The sequence below is a fragment of the Lonchura striata genome, chromosome 2 (assembly GCF_050655825.1).
Source record: "Lonchura striata isolate lonStrDom1 chromosome 2, ASM5065582v1, whole genome shotgun sequence".
Taxonomy (NCBI): domain Eukaryota; kingdom Metazoa; phylum Chordata; class Aves; order Passeriformes; family Estrildidae; genus Lonchura; species Lonchura striata.
Window position 1 is genome coordinate 118,116,239 of NC_140704.1, and position 20,417 is coordinate 118,136,655.

The 20,417-nt window shown below is 37.8% G+C and overlaps 1 protein-coding gene across 12 annotated transcripts in view; it reads left to right on the forward strand.

The window, feature by feature from the left end:
- Nucleotides 1-20,417, forward strand: part of RP1 (RP1 axonemal microtubule associated) — a 198,606-nt gene that overhangs the window by 158,330 nt on the left and 19,859 nt on the right. For 10 of the 12 annotated variants that reach the window (XR_014952910.1, XR_014952905.1, XR_014952903.1 and 7 more), the window contains 6 exons: nt 12,138-12,345; nt 13,887-13,946; nt 14,254-14,432; nt 14,985-15,207; nt 18,360-18,514; nt 18,652-18,727. Coding sequence is in view for 4 of the 12 variants with exons in the window: in XM_085572110.1 (XP_085428236.1) it covers nt 12,138-12,345; nt 13,887-13,946; nt 14,254-14,432; nt 14,985-15,207; nt 18,360-18,514; nt 18,652-18,727 (901 nt within the window). In the remaining 8 variants the exon portion in view is untranslated. Of the gene's footprint in view, nt 1-12,137; nt 12,346-13,886; nt 13,947-14,253; nt 14,433-14,984; nt 15,208-18,359; nt 18,515-18,651; nt 18,778-20,417 lie in introns of all 12 variants that reach the window. The other 2 variants (XM_085572112.1, XM_085572113.1) reach the window with 2 other exon arrangements.

The window sequence follows — 20,417 nt, forward strand, 5'->3', positions numbered from 1 at the left end:
CTCATAGACATAGATCAGTCAAGGTTCAATACTGCTGCCAGACATGCATTTCCTTGATGCATTGTCAGTATAAGCAGAAATTGGAGGGAGTTTAGGTGCTGAATGTGCTGCAGAAACATGGGTAGATTTACAAAAAAATGCATGTCTTTGACATAAAATCTTGTGCCCGTTGTAGAGGTCTAGACAGAGGGAGTAAAATTTTCAGCTGAAAAGATCACAAGGTATTTTGAACATGGAATAAAAAAATTGCTTGTATTTACTCTGGCTCTTTTTTGAAAACAAATTTGAGAATTGAAACAATTTTTAAAAGACTCTAAAACAAATATCTGTTACAGAAAATTTATGTTGGAATAGTTGAAGTTTAGAGAAAAATCCACCAGTGTCTTGTAACTAGTAAGTTATTTTTTTCTGTTGGTGTTGGCTGCCAAGAAAATGAGAGCTTCTCCAAGGATGTAAGCTTCCAAATCAGCCTAGACTGATAGCCAAAGCAGAGACATGGTATGGTATGTGTGATTAGAAGGAGCTCAGCTCCTAACTATCCCTAACCTCATCAATTCAGTGGGAATTGAAAGTGAGTATTATATTTCAGCCACTTGAAATACTTACTCATAAGAAAAGTTGGAGAGTTTAAATCTTTATTTTTAAGGGATTAAATATTGTGGATAAGGCTACTCAGTTTTGGTAAAGCCATATTTGTCTTCCCTGAAGACAAATGCTGAAGTTCATGTTATGGTTTATTGATAAGCTGATTTAGCTGAATTTTATAGCCGCAGTCCTTTTGTCCTCATGACATAAAGTTAGTTAAATATAAGTTTTACTAGATTCCTCCTTAAATCATAGTCACACAGATTAATAATCTGATTTTTAGACTGGTAGTTTTTAATGAAGAGGGACCAGGGATGCACATCTAGAAATGTTGACTAAGTAAGCAGAAGTGAACCACAAAGATTTATAACCCAAAGGGTACTTTTATAGTATTAGCATCTACTTCAGTTTAGCTCAGAATTTGTCTCTCCTACAGAGTAAGATTCAGATCTGGCATGTAGCCATCTCTTCATTATTTATTTGACATTTTATAGGAGCACTGTGTGAATATAACACAGTATCATTATATTTCTAAATGTAGAAATCAGCACAGGAGGATTTTAAGGCTCTAAAAAGAAATGCTTGTAGATAAGTAATAGAGAAACACATAAAAGTCTTGATTCACTCAAAGTTCAGTGAAAATAAAGGTATTTGGTTAATTGAAAAGTATAAAATTATTCTGCAAGAAAGGCTCCTGCCTATGCAGCATTATTTTTTCATTATATGTTTTGGAAATTTCCCAATGTTTTCTTCCCTTTAAAAGTAATCTCCAAAAGGACTTTCAAGTGTAGAATGTCTCTTTCTATACCAGCCCAATCACATATTGTGCCAAGAACCCCTGCAGACAGAGATTCTGCACTTGGTGGTTTAAGGGATTTTGAGTATAACAGGCAGAATTTGCATTTGGAATCTTAACAGTTGTTCTGACATTTTAAAATGTGCTTTTCCTTGCAATAATTTTTCCCCTGACTATACTGTAACAGCTAGTGAACTGGAACACTGTTTCTGTTCGAAAACACATCAAAATATGGTGTTAGTCTCACAGAATGTCAGGGCTGTTACAAGCAACAGTTTAGCCATGCAGAATTACATAGAAATATTTAAATATTCAGCAAAGTTTGCAGTGGATTGAAGATATTCTTCTCTCATCTAACACATTTTTATTTTCATGAGCTAAGTTACATGTTAGTAAAAGAGTGAATTAGAATCTTATATCTGAAAGGTTTCTTTGTGCCTTTCCAAAGTCCTTGCACCTGTGAGACCAACAGAGAACTTGTAGGTAAAGTAATGTGCATGATATGATTAATTCACCAGTAAGGCCCTGTAGCTCACCCCTGAGAAGGCAGTGCTGTCACCAGTGAGAGCTGAGCTTCTGGTGATCTCTCATACAAATGAGCATGAGGACTTGTCCTGCAACAACCATAGTCTTTCAAATTGTTATTACACTGATGCCTTGTTTGACATTCTCCTAAAAGCTGTGAGGACAGGCAACGCAATCTCAGCACACATCTTCATGCTTTCAGGAAATCCTAATAGTATTTATTCATTCTTTGTTTGTCAGTTTAAGCCTGATAGATGTTACCTGCTTATGAGCATTTTCTTGAACCAAGTATACTCGGTGCAGAAATTCTGTGAAAACCAGGGCCCACTTGTGTAAAATCCTTACAGTACCTCCATGTTGCTTCTGACACACAATATTTCTTTAGCAAATATAATTCTTGATGCTTCTTTATATGGCCTTTGATAGACTTGCTGTATGCTCTGTCCATATGGCTGTGAGTTATTCAAAAACTTCCTCTTTGAGAATGTGGGTTTTTTCAGATCAATTCCATCAAAAACAGTAAAGTACACTGAATATGTTATGACTGATATTTAAGTACTTTAATCTAGGCCCTATGAAATTGGCCAGTATTTTAAGTACTCCACTTTATAGAAGCACTAAATTCTCTGACAATTTTTGCTTCATTCTATTAGTATTTGAAAAGATATATTCTTTATCCTGCCCTATATTTAGACATCAACTGCTCAGGTTGGTGCCATGGTAACTGCAGCACATACAAAAATTTTCAGTGAGAGGTGACTGTTGGTGCTCAGTTTCAGTACTCACAGATTTAGCACTGACAATTAAAAAAATACTTCGGCAAAAAGTCCATGTGTGCCAGAACACACTATGAAGAATCAGAATGTGGGGCAGTGTCCTGAGGTCACAAGTAGGAAGCCAGTGATGTCCACATCCCACCACACTGACAGTGCTGCTATTTTGTGACTGCAGATAAACCTTCTCTTATGGAAAGTGTGCCTGACATAATGATTAAATAGGTGCCAAATGTCATTGATCCAAATGTATTAATCACAGTGCCAAGCTGTTGGCCAAGTTACTGTTATACTGAAATGAACACTACATCAATCTGGTCATCTTAGAATCATAGAATTGTTGAGGCTGGAAAAGACCTTTAAGATCAAGTCCAGCCATTGACACAGCACTGGTGAGTCCACCACTGAACAATGTCCCTGACTACATGTTTCCCTGGGCAGCCTGTTCCAATTTGACAATAATTTCATTGAAGAATTTTTTTCCAAATATCCAATCTAAACCTCTCCAGGTGCAACTCAGAGTAATTTCCTCTTATGCTGTGGCTTGTTACCTGGGAGAAGAGACCAACCCCAACCTGGTTGAAGCCAACCTTCCCCCCAGCCTCCTTCCTTTCAGTCAGTTATAGATAGCAATCACATCTCTCTGAGCCTTCTTTTCTCCAGAAGCCCCAGTTCTATCAGCTGCTCCTTACAGGATTTCTGGTCCAGACCCACCACCAGCTTTGTTCCCATTCTTTGGGGGAACTTGCTCCAGCACCTCAATACCTTTCTTGTAGAGAGGGGCCCAAATCTGAGCACAGAATTCAAGGTGTGGCCTCATCAGTGCTGAGTACAGGGGGACAACCACTGCCCTGGTCCTGCTGGCCACCCTATTTCTGATGCATGCCAGGATGCCTTTGGCTGCCTTGGCCGCCTGGGCACATTCTGGCTCATGTTCAGTAGATGTCAACCAGAGCCTTCAGGTCCTTTTGCACCAGGCAGTTTTCCAGCCACTCCTGCCCAGTCCTGTAGCATTGCATGGGGTTTTGAGACCCAAGTGCAAGACATGGTACTTGGCCTGGCTGTACCTCATGCAGTTGGCCTTGGCCCTTTGATTCAGCCTGTCCAGACTCCTTTGCAGAGCCTTTCTGCCCTCTAGCAGATCAATATTCTCACCCAGCTTGGTGGTATCTGCAAACTGACTGAGGGTGCCCTTGATCCCCACATCCAAACCATCAGTAAAGATATTAAACAGGACTGGCCTGGCTGCTGAGCCCTGAGGAACGCCAGTAGTGACCAGCCACCAGCAGGATTTAATTCCATTCACCATTAACTCGTTCACTCCATTCTCTCTGGGCCTGGCCATCCAGTCAGACTTTACCCAGAGAAGAATGCACACATTGAAGCCATGAGCAGCCATTTTCTCTGGGACAATACTTGGGAGATTGTATCAAAGGCTTTCTTAAAGTCCAGCTTAACAAATTTCACAGCCTTTCTTTCATTCACTAAGGAGGTTGCTCTGTCATGGAAGGTCAGGTTGGTCAAGAAGGACCTGCCTTTCATAAAGCCATGATGGCTGAGCCCGATCCCCCTGTGTGTGTTGTATGATGGTACTCGAGGTGATCTGCACCATGACTTTCCCTGGCACATAGGTCAGGCCTGCAGTTCCCTGGATCCTCCTTCCAACCCTTCTTGTAGAGAGACGTTACATTTGCTAATTTCCTGTCAACTGGGACCTGTCCAGCTAGCTGGTACTGCTTATAAATGATGGATAGAGGTTTGGTGAGCACTTCTGCCAGCTCCCTATGTACCCTTAGGTGAATCCCATCCAGCCACATATGTGTGTCTCTGTGCTGTAGCAGGTTGCTGGTCCTTTCCCCTTGGATTGTAGGGGCTTCATTCTGCTCCCTGCCTCTGTTTCACATCTCAGGGGGCTGGAAGATCAACTGATCTTGCTATTAGAGACTGAGGCAAAGATGGCAGTAAGTACTTCAACCTTTTCCTCAGGCTTTGCCAGCTCTCTTTGTGGCACTCGTGGTTGCTTGCACTCCCTCAGGGCTTCTTCTGTACATGGGGGGAGCTTGGCCACCACTGGTTCTGGTCCTGTGTCGCCTGCTGTGGCCTGAGCTGTGGGTTCAGGGGGCTCTCTGCTACCCCTGAGGTTCCTTTGGGAATATCCCCCTTGTGCCACACTGCAGTGTTCAGCTGCTGATTGTGCCAGCACCGGAGTGGCTCACCTTGGCCACTTGACTGCTACTTTTGGTTACACCATGTTTAAATCCATTGAGTGGAAGGATTAATCAGATGGGAACTAGGAAAGTACAGAATACCATCACAGTGAAGGAAAGGCTGATGAAGGTTGTTAGTGAGGTGAAATGCAGAAAGAAGGAACATTACTAAAGCTTTATAACATCCTAGGAGACAGTGGCAAATACCTGAGTTATGTGCAGTTCTCACTGATACCTCCAGGATGGTATTTCACAGTCAGTGGTTACAATCAGTGAGAGATTTATAAGGGACAGAGTCAGAACATCCCACATTCTTGCAGAGTGAGAAAACTTGTAAAACTTTGCTGCAAAAAATTAAAAACTGGGAAAAATAAATTAACGCTAAAATTAACTGCAAGAGGAGAGTACTTCATTCTGTCTACATAGATCCTAAAAATAAATCATGTAAGTGACATTTCTAAAGCTGAAATGCATCTCCCTTACTTGCCTGTATTGTACACATTTGTTCTAACATGATTGCTTAAGCATCTGCTGCAGAAAGGGAGTAATGGTTACCTTCTCTCTTCATTTGGACATTTATCTTAAAATGAAATTAGTTAACCTCAGAGAGTACCTGCTGCTCTTTTTGAAAGAAATTGTCTTATTATATAGACTTATTTTAGATAGGCCAAGTTGGGTAAGTGAATTTTATGTCCTGTTCATTTCAGGGTTTTGATAAACAAGGTAATTTTAAAAATAAAATGCAGCTAAATTTATTAGCTTTATTTATAAAAAAATCTTAAAATAGTTATGGCTAATACAAGCGTGCATTTTTCAGGAAATAAAATATTTAATCATTTTCCTCAATGCAGCAAGAACTAAGTTAAATTCTGTTCAAGTTAAATAGTTTAGAAAATATATCTAACTCCAAATGAATGGCTACCAGTGATGAAGTTTAAATCTATCTGGAAAGTTGTTTCAAAGCTTAAGGATACTTGTTTTTTCTTGTAAATATTAGAGATTCACACTGTTTTCTGTCTAAATTTGTCTAACTTCTTGGAATTGAGTTTTTTCACACTTTTGACTACTAGTTTGGATAGCTCTCTTACACCAAATTTCTACTGCTTTTGACAGTATTTATGACAATAAGAAAATCCGTATGCCTTTGACAAGTTAAATAGATTATTCTGTTTGATTCACTGAAAGGAAGGCTTTCCAGTGATTTATGAACTCTCACAAATCTTTTCAGAGCACTCTTCAATTTAGCACCCTGCTTCTTCAAGTGTCATAACTGGAGATTGTATTTGCATAATCTCTGAAATCTTATTTTCTTCCAGATAAATCATGGAAATACTAAAGAGCATAAGCTTATTAACTGGTCTCACTGCAATGAGATGTGCTTGAAAATATTATCTTTTTTACAACTTCACTTGGAGACATACAAGTTAGACATTTTATTATCCCATTATTATATTTGATTATAGTGTCTTAATCAAAATATCATGCAATGATATACATTTCTGAAGTTGAAGAAAATGACATTCATGCTATTTTCTTTGCCTGTTAAACCAGATCTCAAACTTGGACTGTTATTAAATCAATCCAACAATCAGGCTACGTCAGATGCTATTGAATCTGTCCAAAGTGATGGCTGTCTTATGTTTGTTTGTGTTTTGTTGGTCCTTTTGTTTGATTTTTAAATCTCTTTTGTTTGATATAATTTATGATTACAACTTTGGATGTGGCTGATGATACTGATCTATCTAGCAGTCCTTTTGCATTTTATTAAATACATTTTAAAGTCTGATTGAAATGTCTTTACCTAGTTAGCAGAATGTTTATAGCTACTGATCATTATAAGATGCCTCTATTCTTTCTTACTCCTGTTGCAGTTTTGTGCATATAAATCTCATTTCAAAAAGATTCCTTTCCAGTTATACTAAGATTATTAAGATCAGTGCAGGTCAAATATACTTGGGGCTTTTTACTACTCCTAATTCTTTCACTGATTCTTCACCAATCCTGTTGAAGACTGATAAACTATGATAAACGTGGGTTATCAGAGACCTCTAACGATTAATTCATTATAATCTACATTACTTTTTTCATGCAAAGAATTTATAGCTGAGAATTTAGCATAATACAAAAGCATGCTTGCAGAAATGTGAGTCTAGAAGGAAATTTGGGGTTGGCTTTTTCAGATGCAAGAAAACCCCTGTTTTTAAAGAAGGATAGAGAACACTACAAGGGCACAGTCAGAGGCACTGTCCATCCTTCCTCTGAGCTGAGCCAAGGCAGTACTTCTACCAATGCTTAATCATCACTGCTGCTTACCACCCAATATTTCCAACTCTGAGGTCAGCTGGCACAGTGACATACATTTGCTCTGTCCAAATGTTTATTTATTTTAAGCAGTTTATATAATTTGTGATTTGGGCTTTTTCACTTGGTCTGTCTTGATAAAATTTTCCTGGAGCTGATTTTGTGGTTTTGCTGACCTAACTAAAAAGGTGCTAACTTCCATCTAACAGAAGGTAGTGATGTGACAAACATTTGGGACAGGGTGGAGAGGTTCTGTTCAGCACAACTGGAAGAGCCCACAGGACCACAGTCTGAAGGGGCATAAGTAGTTTTTCTCTTTTTCTCGTTTTACAGGATTGTTTACACACTGTTTCTGATTGGACTCAGTGTTACAGGGGCCTTTATTTTGCCTTCCTGTGTTAAAACTCCTTTGTTTTCAGTTTCTCCAGATTAGCGAGTGAGATCAAAATAATCAGGCAGCAAATCAATAGGTTCACTAAGCTTAATAGAAAAGGTCCTTTATCTAGACACTCTGACTCCTTTTCCAATAAAAGCCTATTAAAATGATACTAACATTAGCAGTATGGGAAATCACTTGTGCATACAGGTTGATGAAATGAAGCATATGGTGTGTCTTGACTTGCCATTTTCAGTTCTTCTGGGAATATCATCATTAACCAACCATCAAGTCTCAATACCAAGCCTGTAAAATGATTGGCATTTATAAAGGTAAATATTGCACAGTGACTGTTCAAATGCTTCTGTTACAAGAGCTATTGCAGCTGCTGCAGACAGTGATATGTTGCCAGCAATGTCACAGAAGAGTACTGAATAAAGTCATAATAAACTGGGTCATAGATTCAAAGAAAAGGCTCAAAGTGTGGATCCCTGGAAAAGAAATAAACATTTGAAGAAAATCTGGAAAGGAGTTAAGAAAAAAACCCAAATTTTAATTCTGAAAGGATTGCTAGAGTTATTCTTATAAAGGAATTTTTTAGTCCTTAGTTTCTTAGCCAGGAAAGTACCAAAAGAAGTACCAAAAGTACCAATTCTGCAATTTGCTAGGGCAGCTCTTCTGGCTCACAGAGAATGTGTGGCTCTACCATTGTCAATCTTAGCTGCTCAGACTGGGGAATATCTTTCTTTCTCCAGGCCATGTTAATTAAGAAAATTTAGTGGGCTGTACATACATATAAATTGCTTTAATGCTATTCTGAGAAAATTAAATATAAGCTCTGCTGAATTGGACAATATGTATTATTATCAATATTTAAGGTGACTTCTCAGTTCAAACCTAATTTGCTAGTAGTAACTAAAAAACAATTAACATTTTTTTCCCTAGGGGAAAATGATAAATTTCATATTCTATAGGTTTGCTTATCTTCTGTGTTTTTTCTTCCCATCTCTTCTCTTTTTGCAGAAGAATTAACCCTCCAGTAATTTAGAAGGTCGCCATTTGTAAGTCAAATAAAAGATAGAGTATCATGTGACATACAAGACCTGTGAACAACTCGAGTATTTAGAAAATTTTATGCCTAATCCATAGTCTCAGATGAATCTACAAAAATATTATCTAAATTATTAATAATAATTGAATTTCATAAAATTAGAATGAAATATATGTCATAATCTCTCTGTTTGCAGACAGCTTGAGAGGAGAAAAGTGAATTAAATTTAGCAAATAAATTATCTCGAGCCAATTGTTTTTAGTTCTAACAATTTTAGTTGCTGATCTTTCTCTGTTCTTTTTTGGTCTCTTGACTAAAATAAAGCTCATTACACTGTGTAGATTTTCAAATGTACACATAAAGATAAAATGTAATCTTGTCTGCAAGGTGAGTTTACCCCAGATGATACAATTTCTAGTCTATATTATAATAGTTCCTTAACTTCCCATTTATTAGTCTGCTAATTTGACCATGGATTTCTGAGATTTTACATCCTCTAAAGTGAGCTTGTTAAAATGGCACACTGACAAGTGATAAAGTGCTGTGTCTAGCACAAACCAAACATTCAAAGTTTTTACAAATGTTTATTCCATCAAAATATACTTATTTTCATAGAAAAAATGAATTGGAAACCCTTTTGCATCTTAACTAGTTTTATTTGTGGCAGGATCCTCCAGGTCATGGATAACCCATAGCACATGCTGTCCCTGATTAATTAAGTCACTAAATTAATAAGTACTAAGAATTTGGTAAGCATCAAACTTGGTGCAAGTCAGACTCAACTACTCTTCTGGGGACAGCACAAGTCTAGAAGCCAGCAGAATATTGTCTGTACTTTTCCTATATTCCTAACTCTTCTTTCCAAGAATGGATCACTGACAACAGATTTTTTTGGAGATGCGGATGATCATGCCACCAAATTAGTCATTTTCAGGAAAACTCTTTTCTTTTAAAAAGAAATTATTCCAACAAGTATCTGACAAGCGCTTTCTCATGTGTTTCCCATAAAACAATTGTGCTCGTTTCAGCTGGGGTGGAATTAATTTTCTGCACAGTGGCTGGTATGAGGCTCTGTTTTGGATTTTTGCTGAACACAGAGCTGATAATAGAGAAATGTTTTTGTTATCACTGGGCAGGACTTACACAGAGCCAAGGCCTTTCCTGCTTTTTGTTCTGCCACGCTGGTGAGAAGGCTGGGGGTGCATGGGAGGGTGGGAGGAGACACAGCCAGGACAGGTGACCCCAACTGACCAAAGGGATATTCCAGACCATGTGGCATCATGTTCAGTATAGAAAGTGGGGGAAGAAGGAGGAAGGGTGACATTTGGAGTCAAGGATGGCATTTGTCTTCCTAAGTAACCACTGCAAGTTCTGGGGCCCTGCTCTCCTGGATATGGCTGAGCACCTGCCTGCCTATGGGAAGCACTGAATTAATTCCTCATTTTGCTCTGGTTGTGTGCATGGCTGCTGCTTTCTCTATTAAACTTTATCTCAACCCACGAATTTTCTAGCTTTTACCATTTGCATTCTCTCCTTGATCTTGCTGGTGAGGGGGCTTGGATACTGCCTGGGGTTAAACCTCAACAATCATGCATTACTATAAGCATAATAATTTGCAAGAACTAGCAGCAATTTTAGGATAAATTTTTGCATTTTGTGAACTTAAAATATTTTTTTACTGACAGACACATGGGGTGTGTATGTTTCTTACTTCAGTCTGTGTTTGTCAGTCATCTCCTAACTGTGTGTATTTTTAATGTATTTCATTTAATAAGTGTAACAAATTCATTTTATTCAGGCATGATGGTATTACTTTACCAATCCAACTAAAACTGGAATAAAAGAGTGATCAACCTAATATCAAAATAAATGTAAATTAAGAGTTCAAATTAATGATATTCAATAATCAGATTAGTCCAATAGGTAATAAAATAAAATGGTTGTGTTGACACTAAACCTTAATTTTTTTATTTAGCTAAGGAAAACATGAAGAGGAGCCTCTTTTCCTGCAGTTCTGCACTCCATCTAGAATTTCAGTCACTCCAATGTATTTGCTCTGCTGTTAAATTCACTAAGCCGCTGATAACCTTGACTCCTTGTGAGGAAGTACAGCTATTCAAGCACCTCTTTCAGATTTTTTCTTTAATGTCATTGTCTCATTTTTCCATTTCACATGATAGCGTAAGAGTGATAATGCACATTTGTTGATTAGATGGTACATTGTAGCAGTTTTTGACTAACATGACCTTTCTGTCTTGAAGTTACAGAGTAATTAGTAACAGATTGATTGTTATTTTTAGGACACTGTTAAAGGTGTGGTTCACAAACACACACACTTTCAAATTCATATGTACAGATACTAATGAAAAACAAGAAACAAAAGTTGAACAACAAATTTCAATTTTTTCTGTTTCTGGTGATTCTTTTTAAAGTGGATAGTCATATATTATCTGCAATTTTAAGCTCAATATTTGAGCTTATGCTGTGTCTTATTAAGTTGCAAGCTGGTTAGGCTCATCTTTGAGACACAAATCTTTCATCAGTTCTTCAGCTGGAAGACCTGTCCAGGAAAGAATAGAGGTGGAGCAAGAGGACTGCTATTCTCTGTTTCTTCTCTGAATAAGCCTTTAGGGGTTGCTCTGGTAGAGCAACTTCAGTGTGAATTGCGTTTGGAAGACTGCAAGACCTTTCAGGACTCAATCATTATTACTACCTATTCCCTTCAAAACCATCTTTACCTCTTTCAATCATGCTGGAAATTCCATAACAAATAACACTAGCTTTCAACAGTTATCAATCCCAGTAGAAATAAGATGATAATTCATAAATCTATAAAGCAAAAAATGTGGAAAGTCTCTGTGTTGAGAATTTAATGTCTGTTTTTCTGATGAGTAAACAGGAAATAAGTGTAACACTCACAAAAAGCCAGAATCACATATTGTGAAATTGTTGAATGTCTGATGTATCACAATTTTCTTTAGGAATCTTACTTCATATTCTAAACATTGTAAAATTATTGTGGGTTTTTTAATTGATAGAGAATAGCAGAACTTATTTCAACATAGTTTTATTTAATATTTTTCCTTCCATTCAATTACTTATATTGAAACTAATCCTACAAGTTAATCCAAATCTGGAACCAAGTTTGTCATTCTTTAGAGATTCCTTCCGTGATGCTTGTTTCTACCTTTCTCATTCCCTGTATTTCATTTCTGAAATAGCCCTTGGGCTAATTAAGCATCAATTTTGGGAAGGAAAATTTCTCATTAAGTGAGCATAGGCAACTTATAGTTCTTTTTGTGCAAAAAGGGGATTTAACTGTAAATTGCAGAACCACAAAGGGAAGAAATACTTCTTAATGCAGGCATTTAACATCGTTAAACTTGTCATCTCTGGTTCTGTTGGTATTTATTGAGTTAATAAAAAAATCCTGATTTTCTTTTCACTTTCATATTTCAAAATACCCTAATAATTTAGTTACATGATTCTGTTTCCGTATGACTTCCGATTCTGAATTTTTCAGGTGGATATTTTTCAAGTGGAGGCAGTAGATATTGGTATTCTGCACAGGATGGTTGTTGAAAAAGGGAGAGGCTCTGACTGGCTTCTGGAGAAGATTATTGTGAAAGAGTCAGCATCTTCAGGGACAGAAACACTGTTTATGGCTCAAACATGGCTTAAAGACAGACATGATGGAAAAAAATCTGCCTCAGTAACTCTGGATGCCACAGGTCAACACTATCTTCAAACTATCATCTGCTAAGAAATTCATTTCAAACTGGAGAATGCAGCTATATTATTTGCTTCTACAAACAAGTTGTGATTTAAAATATTCCAGTAGAACATTGTCATTATACAGGGAATTAGTGTGTCTGAACACTTTGAGTTTTAGTACCACTTAATAACCCCAATTTGCCAGAGGATAATTTCTGCTTTGTTACTCTAGGTTTTCAGTGGTGTAAATGCCAAGAAATCTGTCCTATTCCCTTTTTACAAAATCTACCTCTCCAAGTCTTACTTCTACACCTACAAACTATTTTTTAAGCTTCTAATACCAATTGCTAGGCAGAGTGAAAGCAAGGTAAAAAGCAGGGAAAACTCTGTTTAAGCAGTGGAGAAAATTCCTCCATTGTATGCAAGATGACTAATTTACATTATTTATGCTACCCTGTTTGGACAGCTTTTGCCAGAAACTGGAGACACTTTTGACTGACACCATGTGAATAATCGGGCCACAGAGGAGCAGTTTTGATCCCACTGCCTGTGACTCTTTGTCAAGACAGGGAGGGAATGCACATCCTCCTTCCCTCCCTGTGTCATGGCTTCAGTCTAAGCGTGGCTTTCAACACAATCTGGTGTGCACATTCCAACCAGATCAGTAGGCACCAAAGCCCAGAATGTACCTCTAAGAGAGATATATTTATTCTCCTGCCTCTCAGAGAAGTTAATTGACATTACAGATGAGTCCTTGGATTGTAAAGCATATTCTAGATTTATTCTTTCTAACTCCCTGGGCATTTGCTGGCACCAGCAATAGCCTTTTGAGACTGAAAATTCAAGTTCAATCTATTTCCTCTGCTGTATGATCTCTAACTTTTGATCATTTGAAACCAGAAAAAGAAAAAAAAAAAAAGGAGGCAATTGTTCATGTGCAAAAGCAAATAATTTCAGCTTTGGTTAAGTTTGTATGTTGGGACATCTCTGAAAAAAACAAAACAAAAAAAAAAAAAACCTAAAAGGCAATATTTAGTTCCGTTTCTACTAAACTTAATTGATTTGGACAAATGTCCCTGTGAGTTTCCTTATACAATAATTGACAAATCCAGTCTTGTTTATGAACTCAAAAGAAGTTAGTTCAGGTTTACAGACAGATTTGATCTACACCAAATCCTGATGAAATCAGTGGGGACTCATATCTTTGGGAGGAACATCAACCTCTAGAATTGGCATTAAAGACATCCAATTAGTGCTCATTCATCCAGAGCAAAAATTGTACAAATGAAAGAGAAATGCTTTAAAATGAAAAATACTTGAGTCTTCATGTTACTACCATTTTCCTAGTAAAGAGCCAGCCCTACAGACAATTTATTTAATAGGATGATATTTAGATGATGCTTAAATGGAAAATCACACTGTACATTTCCTAGTTAAATCTTTAATCTAAATGATATAATACTCAGTCAATTGCCTCACTAGACATGAATACAGACCTTTATTATCATATAGATAATGTTTTACAAAAATAACAATTTTATCTTTTTTTTTTAATTAGAAGTTCAGGAGAGGAGGAGTACATCTGCCTGGCCTTTAGGAAGAGAGCAAATGAATTCAGGTATAACTTCTGTCATTACAATTACTGTTTTATTAATCAGTTCTGAAATAATAATGTGAGAATATTCTCATCACAATATGTCATTATACTTAGTAGTACTGACAATAGTTTTCCCTTTGTCATAGTAAAAAATGGTGACAAACTTAGGGAGCTGCTCAATAGCCAGGTGACATTCTTATAAAATTATGCTCCCCATGTAGAACAAGGCATGTCTTAGAAATTTTATGTCAGATAGCTTTGTTAATATATGAAAATAGGAACATCTTTAATATTTTTTCCTTTTGTTTTCTGTATTTTATTTGTTCAGAAGGCAGATGGAGGATTTATTTCACAAAGCATCAAGAAGAAACAAAATCAGAATTTGAAAAGTTGTCAGAAAATATATCCAAGATGGTTATGGTTTTTTATGGAAGCAACAGCAAGTCAAATCCAGTTACCATGGAAAACAAAGTGGAACATCAGACTGAGAACCAAATAACATATGATGTAAAATAATACATAGATTTGCCTATATTTAAATTTTCTTTGAATTTCCTTTTAAAGAGAAGTAATCATATAGTGATGTAAATATTGTTTTTATTGTTTGTATTATTGTTTAAATAGTCAAGAAAATCAGAGCTGAAATTTTCAGTTGCATACCATATTTTATTTTTAATTTCTGGCTTTCTCAAGTTGATGATCAAGCATATTCTTTTTTTCCCCCAACAAATAGTCATAGTTAATAATGCATGTCATTTTAAATGACATTAACATTACTTATTCACATTAGAAATCATTGGCATGTGTAATTTGAATTTGATAGAACAATTACAATGACTGCCCCTAGAGGATAAAGCTAAAATGTCCTTAAGTGCCTACAGTCAACCTGGTTCTGCTGCTTTTGAAGTGAATGGGACTTTTAGCACCAAGACTGATGCAAAGGGGTACAGGACTGCGCTGACTCCTTTAGAGCCAGCTTCCTCTCTTCCTGTAAACTACCTTTGCATTTATCTGCATACCTCTGTTTGGATGCTAACTCAATGCTTTGTTGATTCCTAGATACATTTGCCATCTGATTTGGGAATGCTTTATAAAGTGCGGCTTGGTCTCCAGAGTCTGGAAAACAACATATCCCAGTTGTCTCTTCGTCACTTTAAAATACAGAACACATCAACCCTGGATACCTTTAGTCTCACCATAAATAAAACACTTCCTCTTTCTCCTAATGGAGACAGATGGATTGAATTCCCTATACAGTGGCCATTAAAAGAAGCACTTTCTGGTAGGTATAAATCTACTTCAAAGCAGTAGAGTGGTTCAGGAGGTTAACATGTCCTAGTATTACAGTAGAAACCTTTATCAAAACAGAAATTTTTATTGTCTTTATTTAATGATTCATAGAGACTGGATAATAAGTTAAAAGGTATGAAAGAAAATATTACCCACTCAGCTTAATTTCTGTCCCATAAAGTGGGACGTGCAATATTCCCTTGATTGCACAGAAATGTTATTATATGCTACAAAGAACAGTTTCTTGCACTATTGTAATATTTCTACTCTCTTTTGTTTAGTTCTCAGCTGCTCATATTGCTGACATTAACAACATCATTTTTTATAGTTCATTTACTATTATGTGATTTTGTTGTTTGCAGATTCCAAACAAATATGAGTAAATAACAGCTCAAAACTATATATAAGCTTCAGCTTTATTACCTTTACATACTCCAAATATTTATGCCTCCTAAAATTAGCTCAACAATTCTTACATTTATCATCTTGTTTAAGTAAAATAAAAGAAATCTTTCAACCTAAAATCCACCCTGTTTCCTAATGTGATGTGTACTGAATGCTGCCATATGATGGAACAAATACTAACTTAATTAACAGACCAAATAATGATGCTTAATATTCAAATAATTTGTGCCTGGGTTTTATGCAGAAAAAAAATTAAATATTTGGGTAAAAAATAAGTCAGCTCATCTAAAGTGAGCTGAAGTAGACGTAAAATGAACTACCCCACACACTTTGGATTGGAGCTTATGGCCCAGTTTCAGTGAGGTCTCTGCATCCAAAAGTAAGTATGTGAATAATCTCAGTAGAAGTAACAGAGGATGAATTTTGGGGTTATTTTGCATATTTTGGCTGCAATTGAAAATCTAAAATTTGTATCTGGTCTTTAGGTTTTATATTGCTTAGAGGTGTTATTTTGACTTGATAACTTACAGAGTATGGGTACAGAGCAGGGCTCAATGGCTTTCATCTCCTACACACAAGATTGAAACAAAGAGGACCTTCAGATTAACATAAAGCACATAAGTGCGTCCCTTGCAAAGGACTGATCACTGTCACATGCAGAAATACTCAGGATACAGGGACAAGTACACAGAAATGAGGAGAGAAAGATGCAGCACGGGTGATAAAAGTGGGGTGAGATTGGAGTCCTTATGACCTTGGCTCTGTCACTGACCTTTGTTGAAAAAATAATTTCCCCATTCTTTGTTTTCTTTTTTCTTTTTCTGGTTATATATTTGTTCTTTGCAACTATTCTGAAATCAAGAGACAAAAAAACATCACAAACAAGGAATAGGTGTTATGTTATCTATAAGTTCAAAATAGCTAATTTCTGTGGGTTTTATGTCTTTCCATCCATGTTTTAGATATTTTCAAGGAGGGATTTGTAACCACTGAAGAAAAAAAAGCTAGGAGAGTGATTCTCCCAATCTTTGCCATTTTTGTCTGAGTGAGCTTTAAGCAGCTCCACAGCAGGTGGTACACGTGGAGTTCAAAGTGATCTTTACAGACAACTTTACTTGCAATTTATTGTGAAAACCAGATATGCTTTTTGACAGCTTTCTAAACCTAATTTATTTTCTCCCTTTTATCAGCTAAAAGCAATACCAGTATTGTATTAATTGGAATGGAAAACAGCTAATCACACTCCCTATAACCAGAAGCCATGTGATGTTAAATTTCAGATACAGCTCTGTCATTCATAGAGTGCCTTAGTATTTTATCTCAGTTATATTTTCCTTTAAAAAAAAAATTGTGCTTTGGCTTGTGATGAAGCATTTGCTAATGGCTAATTGAAGCCATCAAAATGCAGTTGATATAGTACAGACCCTTGAGATCTGGCAGTGCACACTTGTGCCTTTGGGTGTATTAATGAGCAGAGGCCTCCAGCTGAGTATATACATAAGTAGTTTCCCTTTACTGCACCATCCTTTGAGATGCTTACACCACAGGAATCCCCAGGGTTGACATGGTGCTGTCTCTCCCCTCTCACACACAGGGCAGTTCAGAAGGTCAATTTTGCACTGCTGTAGGTTTTAAGACAAAACAATTAAATATTGAAAAGGTGAAAAAAAAACTATTATGCTACTTTCAAGCTGATTATTCCCATAAATTTAACAGAGAGCCATAATTCATAATTCATATTGATATTATGAAATAATTAGAATTTTATACAATTAATGGATTTGTAACATTCATATATGTCACGCTTGTTGTATGTAATTTCTTTTCAGAGACCCATTTAATCTTTCCCCTTTCCAATTCATTCAGTGCACTAGAGAGATAAAAGCTTGGTTGCTACACTTGTGATCTGGTCACACTACCCAAAGACCACTATTTAAGCATTTTAGCCCTCCTACCCTTGCCTACATCAATCTCTCTCCATTGCCCTCTGTACAATGGACTCTCCCAGTGCTATCCTCTGTATGATCTGACCCAAAGTTCATGAATGCAACCTCTCCACTGGACTCCAGTGCACCAGGTCCATGACAAGTCACAGATATAACTTGCCTTGGCTGAACTCACCTGGAACCTCCAGCCAAGATGGGCAGAGGATGCACTGGTCAGATCATGCCTGAGCTACATCATATGTGCATCTTCCCCTAGTTCTCTCTCTGCCCCCTCTCCTGCACAGACTTTGGTCTTATGTTGTCCTCTTATTCTCATTCCTTCTCTGGCCCTTTCTCCTTCTGCCCCCAACTCAATCACCAGGATGGATCTCAGGTCTTTTTTACTGTTTGCTGCATCTGGGATTCTGCACAGCTCTGCCCTATGCAGATGCTGCAGAACCTGGTCAGAGAGGGCACTGCCTGAGCTGGGGCTGTGCTCAGCTTCTACCTTGTCCTCTCCTGTAGGGCAGGTCCACTTTTGCTGCTTTTTGACACAGTGATCCAGGAATTAAACCTTCAAAATGCAATCCTTTCATTTTTGTTTTGGGCTGGTCCAGCCTCACTTCTCAAATTTCAGATCTGGGAGGTGGTAGCAAAACAATTATGAAGAAAATTTTGCAAAAACTTGAGTTTTGCTATTATTTTCAAGTGCTTGAATTTTTATTAGATGTCTCTGTAGAATGCCATGTTGTCAAATAGGTGTTCAAGGTTGTGGCAAAACCTTAACAAAATATCTTTTTGCTTTATATTGCAGTGGTTACATATAATCTAACAGTATTTTCAAGAAATATTTTGAATGAGAGAAATTTAGTGCATATGACTGCATGCATATACGGTACTCGTGGTGACACAGGAGACAGATCCCTTCTCCAGTCATTGCAGAACATACAGCAGGGAGAGAAAAATGAGGTACTCTGTCTTAAAGTATTTTAAAATTTACCCTTTAATCCATTTTTATACTTCCTACATATTATTTTCAAATTTTCCCATGAAAAGAAGTTAAGAAACATGGTTTTATCTTACAATACTGAATACTTTAATTTTAGTCACTTCTAGTTATCGTGGATGCTGTTGACTTGGGAGAGCTGGAGAAAATTGTTCTTTTGATCAGCAGTAAAACAGGTAAAATACTTTTTGCTTTCTAAATCAGTCATGTAAATCACACAGCTAACCTCCTGTCCTGGGTTGTAAGATAAGCTTGTATTCCATTTGCCATCTGTCGAAGGCGAACCGGTTGGACAGGTTTTTTGTTATCTCTCTCAGAGACAATGGTTTGTGTATACACCTTTGACTGATTCAATGAAAGGCTGAAAAAATGTAACGCCGTGAGGGGTCCCACCCAGAGGGGGGAAGCAGCTCTCCCTCTTCTTCGCGGGACTCCGAGAGAAGCAGCTCTCTCACTCTCTCTTCGCGGGATTCCGAGAGAAGCAGCTCTCCCTCTTCTTTGCGGGACTCCGAGAGAAGCACCTCTCTCTCTCTCTTCGCGGGATTCCGAGAGAAGCAGCTCTCCCTCTTCTTTGCGGGACTCCGAGAGAAGCACCTCTCTCTCTCTCTTCGCGGGATTCCCGGGGAAAGCAGCTCTCGCTCTCTCTCTCTCTTCGGCGGCACCCGCAGCGAAGCAGCCGGCGCGCGCAGAGGCGACGGCAGCGGAGCTCAGAGGCAACCCCGGCGCAGAGGAAGACCGGCCCCACTGCCACCAGATCTTCAGAGGAAAATTATACCCTTCTAAAGATCACCACTTCAGCTGCAACTCATCAACTATTGCAAGAGAAAGCAATTGTCCCAGCAAAACCTGATACTGGCATTCCTCAGGTTCTAGACTTTTTCTTTCACTAGTTTTGTTTGTACCGATTGCATTTTCCTTTTTAAATTGTTGTCTAGTTTTCTCCTAGTAAAGAATTGTTACTCCCACTCCCATATCTTTGCCTGAGAGCCTTTTAATTTAAAGATCCTCGTAATTCAGAGGGAGGGGGGTTTGCCGTTCTCCATTGCACAGGAGGCTTTGCCCTCTTTCACAGACTCCTGTCTTGTCTAACCAAGACAGAATTTGGCGCATCAACGTGAGGCCCGAGGGCATTGAGAGGGAAAAAGGATTAACAGTTCTTAAGTAATTTGGTTTTGTTGTGTGTAAAAACATCTTCAGCATCACCATGTGGTCTAGTTTACCTTGGTTTGGGTGGCATGTGATCGTAGCTATACTTTTCCCATTTGCAGACCCTTATCTAAAAATGGGTCCTATGACTAAGGCTACGGTGTCTGTTATCAAGTTTGGCTTCTGGGTTAATTGGGTGAGGAATTCATGGATCTTTAATTTCCTCTGGAAGGCAGGTACATGGATTCATAGCTATCACACGTTAACTGTATGTTTTTGGGGTTACTTTAATAACGGTACCTACTGCGAGGAAATAGCACCTGGGCAAACTTTCTCTCAACCTTTTAACCATCTTTTTGGGTCTGTTCCACCAGTTCTCAAAGGGTTAAGATCCTTTATAAGTGCTAATGATACCATACAATGGGTAGTGTTGCTGATAGTCCTGTTATATTTAGCATTCAGAGATAAGGGAAGATTAACCTGGATAACTACCCTCACACCTACACCACAGACTCGAGATGCTGCTGCTCCAGAGCCTGACCCTGCCCCACAGCCCACCTCAGAAATGAACCGCCCAGATTGGGTGAGGGTTCTGGTTAAGGAGATACGAGAGATGCTGAAGGAGTGCATTTCCCCAGCTGGTGAGAAACCGGCCCTTTGCCTTGAGGAGGGACAGTCTAATAGTACAGCTGTGGAACCCACTAATGTTACAACTGTCCA